The sequence below is a fragment of the Loxodonta africana genome, chromosome 1 (genome assembly GCF_030014295.1).
Source record: "Loxodonta africana isolate mLoxAfr1 chromosome 1, mLoxAfr1.hap2, whole genome shotgun sequence".
Taxonomy (NCBI): Eukaryota; Metazoa; Chordata; class Mammalia; order Proboscidea; family Elephantidae; genus Loxodonta; species Loxodonta africana.
Window position 1 is genome coordinate 222,652,839 of NC_087342.1, and position 21,810 is coordinate 222,674,648.

Sequence of the window (21,810 nt, forward strand, 5' to 3'; positions counted from 1 at the left end):
TTAATATAGAACAGGCTTGGTCAGGTTGTTCACATTTCTATTCATGTTTATTTTCGAATCCTAAACTCAACGTCGATTTTTTTTTTTAACCATAGAAAATCCTGGCAGTCATTTAAACTCAAAATGATGAATCTCATCAGAATTCTCAAAACATAAGTAATTTCAAAAATATTTATAAAAGGTGCATAATTGTAATAAACAATAACCTTATAGAACAATGTAAAGAATCCAACCAAAATTTATTCTTTTCCCTCAGATGCAGAAACACTTGTAAGTAAAACAAATAAGTTAGTGTACCTTTTCTATACTGTTACACCAATGAGGAAACAGTAACTTGTCTATGGATACATTGGTGAATTCTTTATTAATTCAAAACAGTTTAAGAAAATCGGTATAATGCATATGCATTTTACAATAATATCCATAAGTTTCCACAATATAGTCAAATAAAACAATTGTAGTTTTACTTTGAAAACAAAACATACTTAGGGTAAGACTTCTGAATTTTCTTACATTATCGTCATGCTCAAATTCTATTACATGTAGAAAATCTAGCATTTTCAGGAAGTCTATTTTTGTATGTAGGTAAAAAGATAAAATAGATTTAAGGAAAGGAAAGAAAAGCCCAGAAAAACTTAAATCAGAGGAGAAATAATCTGGATTATCTAGTCAATTTATGAGTACCTACAGTTATTCTGGCATTGCAAAATAACCAAGCATGGTGCCTCTTAAATTGTATTAATGCATTTAAAAGTTCTTTGTGGTCCACTAATATAGGTAGAGTCCAAAATACGGATATAAATTACGAAGTACAATGAACATGGTAGTTAAAAAATTACACACATTTAATATAATAAAATTTACAGAATCAAACACGTTGAAATTATTTTTAATATTTAACAAACATCCTAAAATCATACACAAGAAACGTATTTGTGACAAATAGATTAAAACCAGGAAAAAAAAAGTATCAAGTCTTTTACATGATTTCAATATTCAGTGTTCATTATTCAGTGGAGGGCAATATACAAAAGCAGTCAGCAAAGTGATTATCCATTTAAATGATCTCTTATGACAATAAGTAGGACTAAGATCTTTACTACCAAGGAATGTAGAGGATTTAAGGTAATAATTATTTTTTTTTTTATACAGGTAGTGGGGAAAAAAAAGAAATGTTTTCACCTCCATTAAGTGACTATTCAACTAACATCGTTTTGGAGTTTTATTTTACCATTCACTTTCCAGTTCATTGTATTCATTAGTAATCATTTAATGGAATGTAGTGCTGAGTAATCTGCTCATTTGTTTTCTTTTTTTACCTCAGTAAATTTCCAGGAAATTTACCTCCAATATAACCTCTTAAAAAATATATAACTAAGAGTAACTTTACAATGGAGAAACCTAATGAACACTACCTCAGCCAGGTGAGGAAGGTCAACATCCACAATTACATGTTGAAAATTTTAGCATTTTCAGGAAGTCTAAATTATTATACATAGGTAAAATAGATTCAAAGAAAGGGAAAGAAAAGCACAGAAAAACTTGTCATGATGATATTATGTACCCTTCCTATCATGTGATGAGAATGTCACTTTACTTGTATGCTCTTTCTTCCAAAAACCAATAACCCCTGTCTAATCATGAGAAAGGAAACCCTGGTGGTGTAGTGGTTAAGAGTCATGGCTGCTAACCAAAAGGTCGGCAGTTCAAAACCACGAGACACTCCTTGGAAACCCTATGGGGCAGTTCTACTCTGTCCTATAGGGTCGCTATGAGTCGGAATTGACCAGATGGTATGGGTTTGGTTTCGGTTAATCCTGAGAAAAACATCAGACATCCCAACTGAAGGACATTATACGAAATACTTGACCAGTAAACCTCAAAATTGTCAAGGTCATCAAAAACAAGGAAAGTCTGGGAAACTGTCAGAGCTAAGGGGAGCCTAAGCAGATGCGATGACTAAATGTAATACATTCTAGATGGGATTCTGGAACAGAAGAAAGACATTAGCTAAGAAACAAATGAAATCTAAGTCAAACATGGACTTGATAATGCATCAATATTGGTGACAGATGTCTCATATTAATGTAAGATGTTAACCAGCTCAGTGGGTGGGGGGGTGGGTGCTTGTACTATCTTTGCATTTCTTCAGTAAATCTAAAAAGTCTTCTAAAATAATTAATAAAAAATTTATGAACACATAACCACCTTTTATTTATATTTTCTTTTCATATTTTCATGGTAAAAATTAAAGGAAATCATACTACTCTAATATTAAAAAAGAGTCCTGGTGGTGCAGGGGTGAAGAGCTATGGTTGCTGACCAAAAGGTCGGCAGTTTGAATCCACCAGCAACTCCCTGGAAACCCTAGGGGGCAGTTCTACTCTGTCCTATAAAGTTACTATGAGTTGAATTATTAGTCTTTTGGTTTAATATTAAAAAAAAAATTTTTTTTTTTTTTTTCCCTTCTATGTTCTACTCTGTTCTACAGGGTCGCTATGAGTCAGAATTGACTCGACGGCCTGGGTTTGGTTTTTTTTTTCTGGATGTCAGTGGCAATGTTTTCTAATGGTCAGTCCCTTTTAAGTTACTTTTAGCTCTGTTGTTGGTAGTTGCTGTCAAATCCCTTCATTTATTTATTTATTTGGAAAATGATGACATTTATATTCTGATCCTTGGGAATATTTTTAAATTTCTTTTGGGAAATACAACTTTCAATGATTTATCTTATTTAAACTTTATTTTTAACTTAAATTTTTAAACAGCTCTCACTTTACAATAACCATATACTTATGTATGGCATCGACAGAAATATATTTCTAGATTACCGATTCAGTGATATCGGTGAGCTGAAAACAATGATTGTGAATCATATTACTGAACAATACCATACTGATACTTCCTCCATCTTAAAATAAGCTTTTTTTTTCCTTAATAGGAAATTAAATCAGATTTTTAAATTGTTTGGAAAAATAGGGGAAAGGCATTAAAATAACATTTAATACAGATAGTCTTGAAAATGAGGATTATTGATCTGGAGAACTTTGATAAAAATAATAGTGTTATATATAGCACTGTATTCTTTCCATGTTTATTTCATTTAATTTTTATAGTAATACTGTAAACTAAATATGTTCCTCTTTTGCAGATGAGGAAACAGAGGTAAAATGATTTGCCCAACGTCGAATGAGAGAGAAAAATGTAACTCGAAATAAAATTCATAATTCTAAGTTACCAATTTTTTTTAGATGACTCTCCGTATATGAATTTGTGGGCATACCTTTTCATGAGTAAGCATTATATGTGACAGCATTTTAATACAGCAATAAGAGCTAGATGTTTAGAAAGGACACGTATCCAAGACTAGTTTTCAATTTCTGTAACTTTTATTCTAAAATATGTATTTCTAACTATTTAAAAGCTGGAACCCTATAACAGCAGTTCAGTTTAAGTCAGTTTTAAAATGCTGAAATATCTGAAACAGAAAGGAGACTTAATATAAGAAATAATGAAGATTGAATGAACTTCAGATGTTGACCATGTATGACGTGTTAGGAAATGTTACCTTTGGTTATTGTCTTCACGGCTTTCCTTTGCCCACTCGTCTTAGAGCTTTTGTCCTAGGAAGAAAGTTAATCCTCAGAACTGCTCCTGCTAACAGTTAGGGTGACACCTTTCCTTTCATTGTGTTTTCATTAGAATACAAGTTTTTAGTTTCCCCTTGAATTAATCTGAAAAGATGTCGCTTTGGGCTGGAGGGGAACTGTACCTGTGACAGTAACGATTTCTAAAATACTCAAAGAAATTAATGATGGGTGTTTGTAAACAATAGTACACACTCCCTACTGCTGTGTGTTGCAGGCATGTAGTAAGAATGTTGCAGAAAAAATCTTTTGAAACAAGTTTTTTGGTATCGGTTTTGCTGATAAATATTTGCGAAGGTAGCAAGTGAGGGATTACTAAAATTTTTATGTAGTGAATACTGTTGTCTCAGAACAAACGTTTTATAGTGATCAAAAACTTTTAAAGAACTGAAAAAGGCACTCAAATAAAATTTTTGCAAAATACACTTTGAAAATTAGGATCATAAACTGTCAATTATAAATACGTGGCCAAGAAAATGTTTTAGAAATATCTTCACCACCTTTCAAAATAATTTGCCAATGTATCAAGCTCAAAGTGTTTATTTCTGATAGGATTCTATCTACAGGCATTTTAGATCTATGAAATTTTAGGTGGTTTTCAGAGGGGTTCTTATTTTCCTGAGTTTTTAAAAACTCGTCCCCTTTACATTTTTCCCCAAAGCATCTGATATATTTTTTGCAAATGTCATTTGTCACAATTACAATGATTTACTTTTCTCAGCATAAGTTAAAGAAAAAAATGGATAAACCCCAAATTAAGCAGGTGTTATTTTAAATCAGCTCAATGAGGTGAAAAAGTATTTTTGCTCCTAATAAATAAACATTATTTACCTATTTATATAGTCCTTTCCCAAAATGGAACTATCAGGTAAATATCCAATATACATTTCATTCTGTAAGTAAGAGCCTAGGCAGCATTAAAGGATCCTAATAAATGTCTCATGCACCATGACCAGATATTATAACTGGTCATCCTATGTACATATTTTTTAGATTAAGAAAAAAAAAAAAAAGACCACATTATGGTCTTGACATTTGTACTTCATAACTTTGATATAAAAATTGTGTTTTGCTCTTATTGTTCATATGCCAGTACACCTACTGTGCCTCAAGCTGCCTCTAAAATACTGTCAGAGCATCTATACTACATTAGGGTAACGTAACAGCAGCCAGAGTGAAGTACCGTCCGTTACCAAGTGTGATCTCCATACGAGATCAGTCTCTGCAGAAGTCTGGCTCTCAGAGTATACACGTATACTTTCCTCCCATTATAGACACATCTGAATGAGGCACTTCAGAAAGTGCACTCACTTCCTCCTGGTGCATTGGCAGACTCTAACAGCACACAAAGCTATTTTGGCAATCTTAAGGAGGAAGTATTCCTTCTAAAGTGCTAATTTTCCCCCAGGGAGTAATTTACCCACTAGGAAAACTCAAATTCTACTAAAACAAATATTGTGCTCTTGGAATGGTAGCGTAGACAGACCAGTTGAGGGCTTGTTTATTATAGCTTGGTAACTTAAACAGAAGGAATTACGCCATACTTAAAAGATATACTGGTAGTGGCAAATACACATACTGATACACTCTCAGAAATTTTAAGTGTTTTAAAATTAAATGAGAACCGACTCCCAAAAATAGTTTAGCACAGAAATGCTCATACAGCATGCCTACCAGCATCTGATGTATACATTTCCTCTAGAACCATCCTCAACACAACTTCCTGATCATAATTCAAAAGGATGTATACCAATTGCAAAACCTGTATTCTACGAATGCCCAGGTGAGAGATTAGGGCTCTTTATAAGGGCCCTTATCCTTTACATTTGGTAAAATATTAAAGGTATTGTCAAACAGACAATTCATCCAGTAGACCAAAGTATCTTATAAAGATAACTTACGGCTAGCAGGTCACCATCATATATAGTAACAACAAGAATATAAAGTCTACATTTAAAAAGACAAGCATGCATTGTGCCAGTGTATATTACATATTTTCTAGTCATGTGCACCAATTTATTGTGCCTCGAACACAGAAACAAGTATGATAGTACACTGTATATGCACATACATCATAGTAGCATAATCAACTCAATTCTAATCAAAAGAAAAATAATTTCAGGAACAACAAAACTTCACAATGGAAGTGATGATTCTTTTAGGTTTTTCTTCACTGGTTAGGAAAAAAAAATAGGGCTTTTTGTAAACATCTTCATAGCTATCTTTTTCACAGCAACATTTTACTGAAAACTATTATTCAAATAGTAAATACCTAATTGACATGGATAAAATATGTCTTAACACAGTAACACTTTCAGACAAAACAGGCATTTATTAAAAGAAGTGATTATTATAAATATTTTCTATCTTACATTTTAACTACATTGTCATAAATAATGTATTTAAAAGTGCTGAATATGGTAGGATAGTCAGCAACGCCAGTGTAAACAGAACATATTGTTTTCTACTCTGCAAACTTTTTTGAATCCCATTTTGTCAAACGCCGCAACAGTTAAAATATTTGCATAGGGAATAGATAATAGCCCTTTGAATCATATCTCCTGAATTCTATAGAAACTAGAAAATCAAATTCACTTTAAAAAACAATTCCTCAAATGTTTTAAGCTTATGGAAAAAAGAAACTTACAATGTCAGCCTTCAAGTAAAATAAATTTAAAAAGAAAACCCCAAACTTTTTTCTTTAAAAATATGTTTAATAAATTAAAAAAAATGAGAGGTAGTTAAAAAAATGACAAAGAAAACCTGTAATTTTAATATCATCCTTAATATAAGGCCAGTGTTCTCAGTGGGTATAAATATTTTTAAAACTTTCAGTTTAGGTTACTCAGTATTATGTTCATTCACTTTAAGGTTTAAAAAATAGCCTTCAAGGGGTACCAATGTTCAAATGTAACATTTGATATAAACATGACATTGGTTATTATTTTTTTCTACATGACAGGATACTGTTTTCTCGAGTGTCAAAAGTACATGCCAGTATCAGACAAGTATTCTGTCTTAAAGTTTTAGTTGTACTTATAAAAAATAATATGGCAGCTAGAAAACTTGAGTACTACAGTGCCTCGTAATTATGGATGAGATTTAATAGTTTGGTTTGAACATTTATAAAATAAGTTATTCTTATGATACTATGTGAAAACAGTTAAGGTCTGAAGTAGAAAATCATCTTCTTCATAACCCTTATAAAACCTTTCTTGGTTAAAAACTTAGCTTGTCACTGGATTTCATTTTCAAGGAAAATATGCCATTGGACAGGTGCTGTTCATGAAAAGTTTGTATGCTACATGTAGGCATTCCTTTATTAAATCCTTTATATTTCAAAATTAAGTTATCGAGCTTATTATTATTTGTTTCTCTTGCTGAAATACATAACTTTACACAACCATTTTGGAACTGGACAGCCAGTCTTTAATAAATGAATTACAGTATTGGACATCTGTTATATACATGTATTTTTTTTCTATTACAATTAAAAACAATATCACTCATTGATTTGTCGTTGAGATAGGCTATCTTCAAATTGTTTTGTGCTTTTTTTTTTTTCTTCTTTTTTTACATAGCAAACTCTTCTGTAATGCAGATGCCACAGTTTTGGCAGTGGCCAACCAGAGAAATCCTCCCCCTTCCATTGGGATTTCCCAACAAACAGTTATAAATAGCTCTTTTTTCATGTACAGAAATATTGGCTTCAAAATTAGTGTACTGAACACAGTATACAGCATGTTGAATACCATTGTTACGTTTTTAAAAATTGGCTTCCTGTGTCTTAGATGAAGTTAAAAAATGCAAACCACAGCCAGTTTTTGGCAACTATTTCTCTAAGACCATATTGCACAAAAGTCCTTAAATACAGATATAAGTTATGCCATTGGATTAAATATTACAACAACTATGTGGCAAATGAAGCGGTTTTACTTGGCACATGCAGCGTCTGGCGGTACACTAAGAGACTGTTCAGAGGACTACAAATACAGCTTGCTTGCAAGGAGAATGAATTGTTGAATAAAACAAATAATTTGGCAATTCATCTGTATTAAGTGTTATTTTCTCCAAACTTAACCAGAGATAACCTCGATAAAAATGGAGACAGAAACCATAATGGTTGTATTGTTTTCACAGTAGCCTGAGAAATGCTAACCTGTAGTTCTCCAGGAACTCAGTTTCGGATGTTATTGAACTACTTTCACTTCCCATTCTGGCCCTTCAAAATCATTTTTCTTTTTTTAAATGGAAATTAAGATTCGGAAGCAGAGCCAGCAGCAGTACTTTCAACAAGTGACTTATAAATCTGAGAGTTCAAAAACCTTGGAAAAGAATCTCTGTGCATTAGCGTATATATCTGAAGTTGGGCATCTTCATACATGTGAGGGTTAGGATCCAAGAGGTTTCTATTGATCACCTCTCTAACTCGAGAATCGAGACTGACCTAAAAAGAAATAAGAGCAGATACATTAATGTTTTTTTCAAAAAGACCTCATTTAAGTAACTATAGGTTTGTGACACTTTAGTGAAACTTCCAAGGAGTAAGTCCAACTACCTAAAAATTTGAGGTCATGTTTTCAAAGGCAACATAACCTCGTATCCTTTTCTCCTCCAAAGGCTGAATTAAACAAAAAGCTAGACTTCCCTACTAAAAATTCTGTGTGCAGATACTTTGGCTTACTTGGACTCATCTTTTCTACTCATTCGCTCAGGAGTTTTTGAATATTTTTATTTGTTGTTCAGGTTTTGTGAATTCCCTAACAGCACACCTACTCCTCACTTATCAACTACCTCGTTATCTGCATTTCACATATATAAGAATAGTAAAAATCTACTATCTGATTATTTTGTGCATTAATGACGTATGTCTAGCAGTAACAAATGCTGAGGTGCGAGGTAAGAGTAAAAGTGGCTATGATGGTAAAGGTGATGTGTCAACTTGGACCATGAATCTCAGTGATTTGGTAGTTATATAATGATGTAGTCATCCTCTGATGTGGTGATCCTCAATTTTCACATAATGCCCATTTTTCATAATGTCCTGGTCTTGGGATCGTAATCATGTCGATAAGTGAGGAGCGGGTGTATAAATTCACCTCCTCCTATTACGTGTCTGCCGGAAATGACTCTCCTGCAGAACAGAGTAAACATCGACTGGCAGAGAAGATACTCTAGCAAAATGAATCGTATATCAAATGCTGATTCCCAATCGTTGCATATTCCAGCAAGCTCTACCGTGTCAAAAGTAGGCAGTGGGAATGTGGAAAGAGTTGGTAGAAAGCAATGTGGCCGATGTTCTTCATGTCTTACCTCCACCTGGGAAAGCACAGGAAATGTACAGGAAAATATCCAAAGATCTCTGTACTAAGGTAGAACAAGTATTTGAAGTGGACTCTTTGAAAGGAGAAACGTAAGAATTCAGGATACCCAGTGATCAACAGAGTGTCATTTGAAAAGGGCACAGAAAAAATAAATTCTGTGGTAATTCAGTTATTTTTTTTCCCCATGAAATGCTCCAGTCCTGTTGGAACTGGAAGGACTTGCTGGAAAGGACAGTGGGGAAAAACAGATAGCAATAAGCGCATGCACAGGGAAAAGAACTAAAGCTCCACCTAGAAGTGACGTTAGAAAAATCTTACAGGTGGAAAACAATCGCTCAGAATCCTAATTGGATTCCTAAATCTTCATTATTGAGCAAGGCCTAGGAAGTTGTGATCCTTAGTTATTTGTCTCCCAATGTATTCCAATCTATGTAAGCTTTTCATGTTTCTATCTAAATGTTTTATCACAAGCATTTTTGCAGGAGGCTTTTTGGCTCTGGCTTTTTTTCGCACCACTGGACTAAGTCTGGTGTCTGAGACAATCCCAAGTGACTGAAGTCAGCCCTATTCCATCTGGTGTCCACAGATTCCTTAGCTCTACAGACTACATGGAATTGTGTTAATATACCACAGGACTGGTTATTATGGGAGGATTTGTCCGGGGGTGGTGATCTAGACTAAATTTCCATGCTTTAGCTAGACCAACTTATATAAGATTAAATCCTCTTGCCTGAACTGTGTATTTGTATTTGCCAGAAATTCTTAAAGAATGAATGTTCTAAAAATGGATCATGTTTTATTTTCTCTGATAGCCATATGAGGTCACCATCAAGCATGAAATAAAAAAAAAGTAGTTTTTTTTTTTTTGCTAAGCTTTCTATTTTATATAAAAATACCTTTGTGTTTCTACTCAACAGGAAAATGTTGACATTGGAGTTTAAACTGATTCATCTTATTCTGAAATGTGTTGTGGTAACGTGATGTCTTATCCAGTACACTCCAGGGTTCTTATAAACGGAGCTCTTACTTTCCAACTTGAGTGACCTTTTTGTTTCAATGGAGAAGGTAATGTTAGATTAGTTGTAAAGAAAGAGGGCCATTTATTTTTAAATAATAGCATAGTTAAATAAAGTACTTGAATCTTATTAGTTATCTTAAGACAGAGAAATAAAAAAACTCAAATTATTAAATGTCTTGAATCCTCATTGTTTAATTCTTTTTTATTTCAGATTAAAAACAGTAGTGAAATAAGGTAGAGAAAATAGTGACTCTTAACATTTAGTAATCTGTGATAAAAATGTATTTGTTATTTCCATTAAAAAAAATTTACCTTAAAATCTGGTTCTTTGTTTGAAAAGTTGTCGACTAGTCAAAAGAAGTATAAAAACCCAAACCAAACCCATTGCTGTGGAGTCGATTCTGACTCGTAGTGGCCTTATAGGACAGAGTAGAACTGCTCCATACGGTTTCTAAGGAGCACCTGGTGGATTCGAACTGCTGACCTGTAGTTAGCAGCAGTGGCTCTTAATGACTGTGCCATCAGGGTTAACCCCATGGGTACAATAATCTAGAGCTTCATCTTGTGGCATTTATGTGCTTCAGAATGTGAAACTTCTATAACACGAGTTCGTTATGGATTGAATTATGTCCCCCCAAAATATGTGTTGTAAATCCTAACCTCTATGCCTGTGGTCATAATCCCGTTTGGAAATGGGTTGTCTTTGTTATGTTAATGAGGAAGGATTAGTGTAGGGTGTGTCTTGAGTCAATCTCTTTTGAGATATAAAAGGGACTGAACAAACAAGCAGAGAAGAGATGAGTAAGACAGATGTCAAGATACATGGAGCTCTCCAAGGAACTGGGAAACAGAAGCTGAAGAGACAAGGGCCTTCCTCCAGAGACAACTGAGAGAAAATACCTTCCCCTAGAGTTGGCACTCTGAATCCAGACTTCTAGCCTCTTAAACTGTGAAAAAATAAATTTCTGTTTCTTAAAGTCATCCATTTGTGGTAAGCACTAGAAAATTAAGACAGAATTAGAAATAGGAGTGGGGTGTTGCTCTAACAGATACCTAAAACGTGGAAGGAGTTTTAGAATTGGGTAACGGGTAGAGGCTAGAAGAGTTTTAATGTGTTTTATAGCAAAAGCAATCAATATGCATTGATCACTACTGGTGTTGGAATGCAGAAGTTGGAAACAAAGAAGGATCTGTTGCTGTAAAATATGGCCTTGTGATAGAAATAACGCTGGAGATCACACGATAGAATTTTGCAAGACCAACAACATCTTCATAGCAAATAACTTCTTTCAACAACATAAATGGTGACTATACACGTGGACCTGGCCAGATGGAAAACACAGGAATCAAACTGAGTACATCTGTGGAAAGAGAGGATGGAAAAGCTCAATATCATCACTCAGAACAAAGCCAGGGGTCAACTACAGAACAAACCATCAACTGCTCATATAAAGTTTAAGCTGAAGAAAATTAAAACAAGTCCATGAGGACTCAAGTATGACCTTGAGTATATCCCATCTGAATTTGGAGACAATTTCAAGAACAGATTTGATGCAATTGAACACTAATGACCAAAGACCAGACAAGTTGTGAGATGACAAAGGTCATCATATATGAAGAAAGCAAAAGGTCATTAAAAAGACAGGAAAGAAAGAAAAGACCAAAATGGATGTCAGAAGAGACTCCGAAACTTGCTCTTGAATGCAGAGTAGCTAAAGCAAATGATGAAGTAAAAGAGCTGAACAGAAGATTTCAAAGGACGGCTTGAGGACGAGGACGGCTCGAGAAGACAAAGTGAAGTATTATAATGAAATGCGCACAGACTTGGAATTAGAAAACCCAAAGAGAAGAACATGCTCAGCATGCTCACGGTCATTAGCCATTAGAGAAATGCAAATTAAAACTACAATGAGATACCATCTCACTCTAACAAGGCTGGCATTAATCCAAAAACCACAAAGTAATAAATGTTGGAGAGGTTGTGGAGAGACTGGAACACTTATACACTGTCGGTGAGAATGTAAAATAGTACAACCACTTTGGAAATTGATTTGGTGCTTCCTTAAAAAGCCAGAAATAGAGCTATCATAGGATCCAACAATCCCACTCCTTGGAATATATCCTGGAGAAATAAGAGCCTTTACACAAACAGATATATGTACACCCATGTTCATTGCAGCATTGTTTACAATAGCAAAAAATGGAAGCAACCAAGGTGCCCACCAATGGATGAATGGATAAATAAATTATGGTATATTCACACAATGGAATATTACACATCAATAAAAAACAATGATGAATCCGTGAATCGTTTCATAACATAGAGGAATCTGGAAAGAATTATGCTGAGTGAAATTAGTCAGTTGCAAAAGGACAAATACTGTATGAGACCACTATTATAAGAACTCAAGAAATAGTTTAAACACAGAAGAAAATATTCTTTGATGGTTATGAGGGTGGGGAGGGAGGAGGGGGTATTCACTAATTAGATAGTAGACAAGAACTACTTTAGATGAAGGGAAAGTCAACACACAATACAGGAGAGGTCAGCACAACTGGACTAAACCGAAAACAAAGAAGTTTTCTGAATAAACTGAACGCTTTGAAGGCCAAGGTAGCAGGGGCAGGGGTCTAGAGACCATGGTTTCAGAGGACATATAGGTCATTAAACATTCTACATCCCACTGTGGTAAGTGGCGTCTGGTCTTAAACGCTAGCAAGCGGCCATCTAAGATGCATCAATTCGTATCAACACACCTGGAGCAAAGGAGAACGAAGAACACCAAAGACACAAGGTAATTATGAACCCAAGAGACAGAAAGGGCCATATAAATCAGAGACTGCATCAGCCTGAGACCAGAAGAAGTAGATGGTGCCTGGCTACAACCTATGACTGCCCTGACAAGGAATCCAACAGAGAATCCCTGTTGGAGCAGGAGAGCAGTGGGATGCAGACCTCAAATTCTTGTAAAAAGACCAGACTTAACGGTCTGACCAAGACTAGAGGGAACCTGGAGGTCATGGTCTCCAGACCTTCTGTTGGCCCAAGACTGGAACCATTCCCAATGCCAACTCTTCAGACAGGGATTGGACTAGACTATGGGACAGAAAATGATACTGGTGAGGAGTGAGCTTCTTGGCTCAAGTGGACACATGAGATCATGTGGGCAGCTCCTGTCCGGAGGCAAGATGAGAAGGTAGAAGGGGACAGAAGCTGGCTGAATGGACACAGGGAATACAGGGTGGAGAGAGGAGTGTGCTGTCTTATTAGGGGGATAACAACTAGGAGTACATAGCAAGGTATATACAAATTTTTGTATGAGACTGAATTTCACTTAAAGCACAATAAAAAAATGGACTGTACAAAATGAAAACAGAACTTAAATATTTGCAAAATTCTGTTGTACAAACTAAGGACACATGTCCTAGAATGTTCACCAAGGACATGGCTACACAATCTTTTGTTAAACAGATTAAGCCTGTGACTGATGGATCTAACCAACTACCACAGCAGAAAACCCAACAGCTTAGACTGAAGGGGAGAGAGAAAGAAGGAAAGAAAGCTGCCTGCTTCTTGGAATTCTACAGGCAGGAAACAGGCCAAAGGAGCTACATCTACTGTCCTCCAAGAAAAGAAAAGGATTATCCCTGAATCAGCTCAGAGATCAGGAGAACTGTTGAAAGGAGTGTGGGAAGTAGGGCCTTCTCGGTTGCAAAGGGTAGAGCCATGGTCAGCCACAGTCTCCTGGATCTCAAAGGGTGAGGCCACAGCCTCTTAGGTTTCAAAGAGTTTGATTTTCACCAACTGGGTTCTGGAGTGTGGGGCTGCCGTTATGGTGTGTCAGTGGGATGGGGCTGCCACCCAAACCTCAGAGGGTGGGGCCGCCATGCCTAAGGGGCAGAAAGACAGGGCAACTCAGATGGACTAGGAGAACAGAGATGCCTAAAGCCAAGTGAGCAGTTGCCATTCCAGAAGGCCTGGAAGGCAGAGCTGAAACCCAGGGCTGAGGGGCCTCTACACAGAACCTAGATGGCGTGGCCAATACTCAAAGTCTGGAGGGTGGGGCCACTGCCTAGATGGTCTCAAAGAAGAGAGGATTATTTTCAAGCCTTGCGAGCTAATGTGATTTGTTTTGCTGGGTTTTGGACTTGCTTGGTGCCTAATATCCCTTCTTTCCCTCCAATTACTCCCATTTACAATGAAAATGTCTACCTTGTGCCTGTTTCACCATTGAACTTTGGAAACAGATAACTCGTAGTCTAGATTTTACAGATGAAGAGGGATTTTGCCCCAGGATGGAATACACCTAAAGTTGCACCCATAATTGATACCTAAGACAAAGTCAGTGGGGGTGTTTCCCAGCTTGGGCCTGAGCCCCAGTCACCCTGGGACTCAGGAATGTCTGGGTGGCTTATAAGGTCATCTATCTGGGGTCCATTACATGAGGGACTAAGAATTTTCCAGGAAAGAATTCATCCTAAGGGAAGAGAACATTGAGTAGCACAAAGTAAGAGTTGTCTTTAGGCAATGGAAATTCTCCTCTCACTCAGTCCCACAGACTTATACATGGGGGTAAGGGGGTGTGGCACAGCAATAACAGAGTTAACAAGGAAACTATTACTGTGGGACAGTTAGAACACAAGACAGAATCCTCAGACTTGGCAGCATTTAACTGGCAATTTTAGCAGTGCTGGAAACTCTGGCAGTGTTGACAGGTGGCAGCTGAAGCTTTACAAAAACATAAGAGAATTTGTGACAGACCTCAATGGACCTGAAACATTCATTCCCACAAGGAGTAGGAGCCAGGGAAAAAGAAAAGCAAGTGGTTTGCAAGCATAACATAAATATTTCCTGGCAACTCCACAAACTAGTTGGGGAGGAAAATATAACGCAGAGTAAAGGTTCAGCAAAAGTATGGAGGTAAAGTGGAAAGAATGAAGACAGAAATATTGCTAGCGTGGCTTGGAAATCTGGGTTAAACTTAACTATATACTGTATTAATTTTACTAGCTACCAACTCTCTGTCAGTTTGCCATATTATAGTGGCTTGTGTGTTGCTATGATGCTGGGAACTATGCCACCTGCATTTAAACTACGAGCAGGTTCACCCACAGTGGAAACAGGTTTTAGTGTAGCTTCCAAACTAAGACAGACTAGGAAGAAAACCCTGGTGATCTACTTCTAAAAATCAGCCAGTGAAAATCCTATGGATTGCAACAGAATATTGTCTGATATAGTGCTGGAAGAAGTGCCCCTTAGGTTGGAAGTCACTCAAAATACACAGTGGCCACAACAATTTACTTGAGCACGTGAGTCAGAGCTGACTCCACCTCAGCTAACAATAACAACAACAATTTTTACTAGGTATCTTACCAAATGGAGAATACTAAGATAACAATATTGTTGAAAGGGAGGCAACCAAGTTTTGATCCTGGCTTTATTTCCTAGTCATCAAAATGCAATGGAAATGTTGACCAAGTAGATATTTTTGACAGAATTCTATTGATAATGATGAATTTTCATTGAAAGTTCCCTCCACCCCCCATAGTGGACCCTTCTTTAAGTTAATTAACTTAACTCCTTGGACAATTTTTTACATATCACGATTAATTTTTCCTCATTTTCTCTTTTTATTTTTAATTTTACTAGATTTTCTTTATTTAGGATTCTTTTCCAAGTAAAATTCTTACTGCTTTTTTTTCCTGCATAGATCCATATCCTATTCTATCAGTGTTAGCTTCTGCCACTGAAGATTTTCTCCAGTGGTTTGAATTTTAACTAAAGTTGGTTTTCCCAAGTTAAATTTTATATATCTAAAGAATATCCAGGGTCACTATAAGTCTGTATCGACTCGACAGCAATGGGTTTGGTTTTTTGTTTTTTTAAAGAATATCTGATTCTCCTATTGATTTTAATACATTTTCAACATGTACACTTTCATTGTATTATTTTGTGTTGATTATTTCTACTGGAAATAATTATAACTTGCAAATAAGACTAATAATTTAAATTTATTTTTTGGAGCAAAGGTTACTGGTAGGATAAAGTGCAGTGACCACATTCTTGCTAGGTTCCAAATGACAGGAAAGAATGTCTTCCTGTGTAGGCGAGGGTTCAGGCATGTGGTGAGGCTGCTATTTCTTACTTCAGATGAATTCCTAAGGTTGGGTTACAAAAATCTACATAGTGTCATTATGAAAATACTTAATGATGGAATAACAACTCGACATGTTGTAGCTGGAAAAGCACCACACTTTGAATCAGAAGACCTCAGGTTTATGTTCTAGCACTATCAGATATAATTCTGTTGTCCTTGAACAAGACTTTTTACCTCTCTGAGACTCAGTTTCCTCTGCTGTAAAATGGTGCTTTTTGTCCTAGTTGCTAAAGAATTGTTGTGAGACGTATATTTTAATACTATGTGGAAGAGTGTTTTGTAAACAATAAAGTTTAAGCCCAACATAAAGTAATAATAGTAATTACTGATCATAGTTACAATCACGTGTTTTTGACTGAACTCAAAGTCTTGGGCTTTTGTATCAACTTGAATTTCACCTTCTTAGAGCGGTCTTACCTGACCATTCTTATTCTAAACCACACCATTCCACCTCCAGCCCCATCCTGTTTATCACAGTTTGTAGCTACTTGTTTTCGACATGACTTGCCTGTCTTCTTAAACTTTAAGCTCCATAAGGGACAGGCGAGTGTCTGTCTTGCTCACCATCATATCCCCAGCATCTAGCCCAATGCCTGCCTTATCGGAAACACTCAATAAATATTTTTTGGATGATAACATGGATGCATGCATGAAGAAATGAATCCAAGAATGGATAGTCAATGAGTTATGTTTAGAAAAAGTGATCTAAACCAGTGGAAATGTTAAAGCTACATAATTTTGCTTAAAGACACATGTATATTATATAGGCACACACACACAGAATCCATGTATCTATCGCATCAGCATTATTTTTAGGTAAGTCTGGTGTCCTTAAATATGTTGATTACTTCTCCCCCTCCCCCGAAAGCAACTGGAAATTTAGGGTGAAATCCAGAAGCACTTTCTACTACTAATGAAGTCACAGGTGGCAGATCCTGAAAAATCATAGATTTAGTGGACTTTAAGAGTTTTTCCCACGCCATCATTCTATGAAATGAGGAAGCTGAGACTCCAGAGCACAGAAGCGAGCTGGTACCTGTCATGCACAGAGTAACAGCAGAGCCAGGTTACAGTCTTCTGGTAACAAGGCCATCACTTAGGGGATTTGTAGATAGCTGAACACACATAGTTTTCTTCAATTCAGATTTACAGTCATTTCTTCTTTCAATTTCAATTGGAAACCCTGGTGGTGTAGTGGTTAAGTGCTATGGCTGCTAACCAAAGGGCTGGCAGTTCAAATCTGCCAGGCGTTCCTTGGAAACTCTGTGGGGCAGTTCTACTCTGTCCTATCGGGTCACTATGAGTCAGAATCGACTCGACGGCACTGGGTTCTTCTTTCAATAGCTCAAAGCTGTTTGTAATGGATAATAGCTTCTAAATAGAATTTTTTAATGAATTTCCTTATCCTGCTGGGTTTGTCTTTTTAATACTTAATAATATAAACTGATACCAGAATCTGTTAATCTGAAATCTGTCTTTATTACCTCTGTTTGTTTTCCCCTTGAGGACATCATATAAAAAGGAAATTTATTCTTGAAAGAAACGCTATCTCCTGATGTTTTTTACTTAAAATTTGTCTCTTTCCCTTCTTGATATGTACTCAGTACCAAGAAATGGACATTATATCACCTGAGTGCAAACATGTCTTATTTATTACACAATGGCAAAATTATTAAAAATGCATAAAACATACTCTTAAATAATAAATCATGATTTTCGGCACATTGGCTTTGATGGTTTCATTAACAAAAAAATTATGCATATACAAATAATTTTTAAAAATGTAGCCTTTCCCTGCATTTAATAAAGAGGAACATGGTAGGTCAATCAAATTCAGCCAAAATGAAAGTCTAGTAAAAAAAAAAAAAAAAAAATGATGTTCTGTTCAAGAATAAAATCCTGACAATTTTTAGTCATGACCCTTTTATAAATGATTCAAATGTGCGTGTGTTTTAAAATATTTTGAGTGAGTAGAAACAGTTTTAGAATTTCAGAGGTAGAAAGGCCGGATTATCTAGGCCCCAAATGGAAAATAGACATCAAGTCTGATAGGTGTTCAAAGGGATTCTGAACAGGTGGTATCGGGGTACGGCAGTGAGGAGGGGTGTGATCCATTAGCCATTATCATTTGTGGGGACAAAGTGGGAGCACGCTAGCCTCACAGCTCTTCTTCTGGATCTGGTTTAATCTTCTCTATGCCCATTTTTACAGAAATCCTAGTGGTATAGCGGTTAAGAGTTTGGCTGCTAACCAAAAGGTCAGCAGTTCAAATCTACCAGTTTCCTTGGAAACTCTATGAGGCAGTTCTACCCTGTGCTATAGGGGTTGCTATGAGTCAGAATCAACTCGACAGCAATGGGTTTGTTTTTTTTGTTTTTTGTTTTATGCCTATTTTTATTTTTGTAAACAAATCAACTAAATAACCAAGGCCCAGAGAGATGAAGTAATTTATCCGAGGCCACACAATTAGATCATGACAGAGCCAGGACTAGAATCCTGGGTGTTTGAATATTAGTCCAGTGCTCTTATTATTAAGAAGTCCCTGGGTGGTGCAAACTGTTCAGTGCTGGACTACTAGCCAAAAGGTTGATGGCTCAAATCCACCCAGAGGCCCTTTGGAAGATGGGCCTAGTGAGCTGCTTCCGAAAGATCACAGCCTTGAAAACGTGATGGGGCAGTTTTACTCTGCACACATGGTGCCGCCATGAGTCAGAATTGATTCAACAGCAACTAACAGCTCTTACTACTGTATAGTCAGGGCTGTTTTGATGTGACATATTTTCTCTCCAGTGTTGGAAAACAAAATTTGAAAGGCAATAACTCAGCGTCATCAGACAGCTATTATGTATTCTAGCGGATTAGAAATTGACAGAAAAGTTAGTGAGATACAATATATGGAAAGAACTCTTGGGTAGCTAGAAAGCACGTGCCATGTTGTGAGTGTATCAGTGAGTCAACTCCATTAGCATAGTTCTAGAGTAAATATATCTATACCCAAAACACAAACCAGTGGCTTCGAGTCAATTCTGACTCACAGTGACCCCTCAGGACAGAGTAGAACTGCCCCAGAGGGTTATCAAGAGTGACTGCTGGATTTGAACTGCTGACCTTTTGGTTAGCAGCCGAGCTCTTACCACTGTCCCACCAGGGCTCCAAATATATCTATACCTTGCCTTCAATATAGCTTTTTAAACATTATCTTATATAATTGCAAACGCCTACTTTTAGTTATTTGTTTTTTTCTGCTAAACAATATCATATTTGATTACTATGCTGAAATGTCCTCTGTATCAAGGAATGGAGGTTATATGACCTCCTGATTGCACGTCACCTCCTAGTTATCTACACTTATTAGAAGTGAAAGAGTTAATACAGCATTTCTAACTTGCACATGGATAAAGTAGACACTCATTTTACACATTTCAAGGTAAGGAGTCTAGGGAAGGATGGGACCACATCAAGTGCTGGACAAGGCACCAGTTACCACGGCTTAAAAAATGAGGGAATTTCATCATGTCTGTGACAGCAGGCTGTGAAGGCTGACCTCTGGGAGCAGGGAGGACCAGGTCAGGACATCTAAATGTACGGATAATAATCACAGTGGTTCAGGTCAGATGGGAACGACCAGAAGAGAGCACCATGGAAAAGGGAATGCATTCTAGGAACTTCTAAGTTCTCCAAGTGCTCTAAAGCACACACCAGTTGCTCTGTCACTCAGTGCTCCAGGGACCTGGTCACACTGTTAACCACTCACCAAATGATTTCAACTCTGGTACCTGTGATGTTTCTCAGGAGCAAATTAATTTTAAAAAAGCTAGTAGAAAAGTGCTATTTGGTGGCTGGAAATGTTCGTTATTGCGAAGGTATGGTCTGGTAAAGCTTGCCCTTTCAGTAAGAGGAAAACTAGTGTAAGTAAAATAATTGCCACTCCCCACCACTTCCTTAGGGGTATTAATAGATCATAAGGGCCCATTCTGCAGTTCTGTGAAAATTCAGTCACAACCAGCAACAAACATGCAGGGTTTTTTTTGTTTTTTTTTTTTTTGAGCACTTATAGGAGAGGTTTTCAAACTAATATACATGTGGAAGGTGCCCTGTGATGCAGTGATTAAAGAGCCCGGCTGTGAACCAAAAGGTCTGCAATTTGAACCGGCCAGCTGCTCTGTGGGAGAAAGATGTGGGAGTCTACTTCCATAAAGATTCACAGCCTTGGAAACCCCATGGGGCAATTCTACCCTGTCCTATAACCCAACCCAGTGCCCTCGAGTGGATTCCAACTCATAGCGACCCTACAGGACAAAGTAGAAGTGCCCCATAGAGTTTCTAAGGAGCACCTGGCAGATTCGAACTGCCGACCCTTTGGTTAGCAGCCGTACACTTAACCACTATGCCACCAGGGTTTCCACTCTGTCCTATAGGGTTACTATAAGTCAGAATTGACTCGATGGCAATGAGTTTGGTTTGGTTTATGCATACAGAAAGCTTGTTCAAAAGGTAGATTCCTGGGCTCTGTTTCCAAAAATTCAGAAATCCTAGGAAGGTCTGAAGAATTTGCTTTTTAAACATGTGCACCAGGTGATTCTCATACAGGTGACCTACTTTGAGAAATACTGCCCTAAGTGTATTATTCCTCTCCACTTTAGTTCAAGCCATAGCAAACTGTGCTTAAATAAGTGGCTGAGTGTCAGTTCTGAAAAGCAAGCAGGCTACCACACAGTTCAGCCAGAGATAAATGATCAAGCATATAGTGGGGAAACAGCTTTCAAACATTTGTTGCCCCAATATTTGGGGGGATTCTCAAAATGGACACTGAAATATCTACCCAGTGAAGCCTTAGAACCTGTCCACCCCCACACACTACTCAATTTGGACACCAGTCCCTTTTTGGTCATCCTAGGTCTGAATGTTTTGCAGATTTTTACCTCTTTTGGTGATAGGATAGAAATGTAATCTTCATATATCATTCTGGCCTTTTCTTCAATTACTTTTTTGTTCTGCTCTTTCTTTAAGTCTTCGCAGGCAAGCCAGAAAAGTAGGTTCTCTTCACTGTATTCTGTTCGGAGGAACTCTCTGAAAAGGTTTCTTCCTGCTGGAGCCTTCATCATCTTGTCAAAATTTTGAGACCAGGACAAGACTTCATCTGCAGTGGGGTTTTGACTGCAGAGACAGAAGGAGGTCGTTACCAAAGACAATGTCGAAAGTGAGACCAGGTGCTACAATGCTATGCAATGCTGCCATCTAGTGGTTAGTATTTTAACACACAGACCTGTTGCTGTCCAGTCAATTCCGACTGATAAAAAAAAATCTGGCCTTAATTAGAGCTTCCATTTGAAATGATTTAAGTGATTCCAGAAAGCCCCCCGCCCTCCTTCTCATCGGAAGCCCCTACTTGGATCCTCCTCGCTCTCACCTGCCACTGCCACCATTATAATTGTCAACTTTTAAGTTATGGGATTGTCCCTGTGAGAATTACAAATACCTGTGGGATCTGTAATATACTAACCTTTTAGCCATCATTTGCATCAAGTGGTAATTAATTTCTTTTCAAGTAATAACCAGGTGCCCCACTGGAGTAAAGTTTCTGGGTGGTAGTGTAAACGAAACAAGGTCCACCTAAACCAAAAAATCCAAATCTGTTGCTATTGAGTTGATTCTGACTTATAGTG

General features: G+C 37.0%; 1 protein-coding gene across 3 annotated transcripts in view; it reads right to left on the reverse strand.

The window, feature by feature from the left end:
* Positions 1 to 2,422: 2,422 nt before the first annotated feature.
* Positions 2,423 to 21,810, reverse strand: part of RGS17 (regulator of G protein signaling 17) — a 128,859-nt gene continuing 109,471 nt past the window's right edge. For all 3 annotated transcript variants that reach the window (XM_064292407.1, XM_064292406.1, XM_064292399.1), the window contains 2 exons: positions 21,067 to 21,301; positions 2,423 to 8,091 (listed from right to left, as the gene is read on the reverse strand). In XM_064292407.1, coding sequence (XP_064148477.1) covers positions 7,900 to 8,091; positions 21,067 to 21,301 — 427 coding nt within the window. In that variant the 3' untranslated portion in view covers positions 2,423 to 7,899. The remainder of the gene's footprint in view (positions 8,092 to 21,066; positions 21,302 to 21,810) is intronic.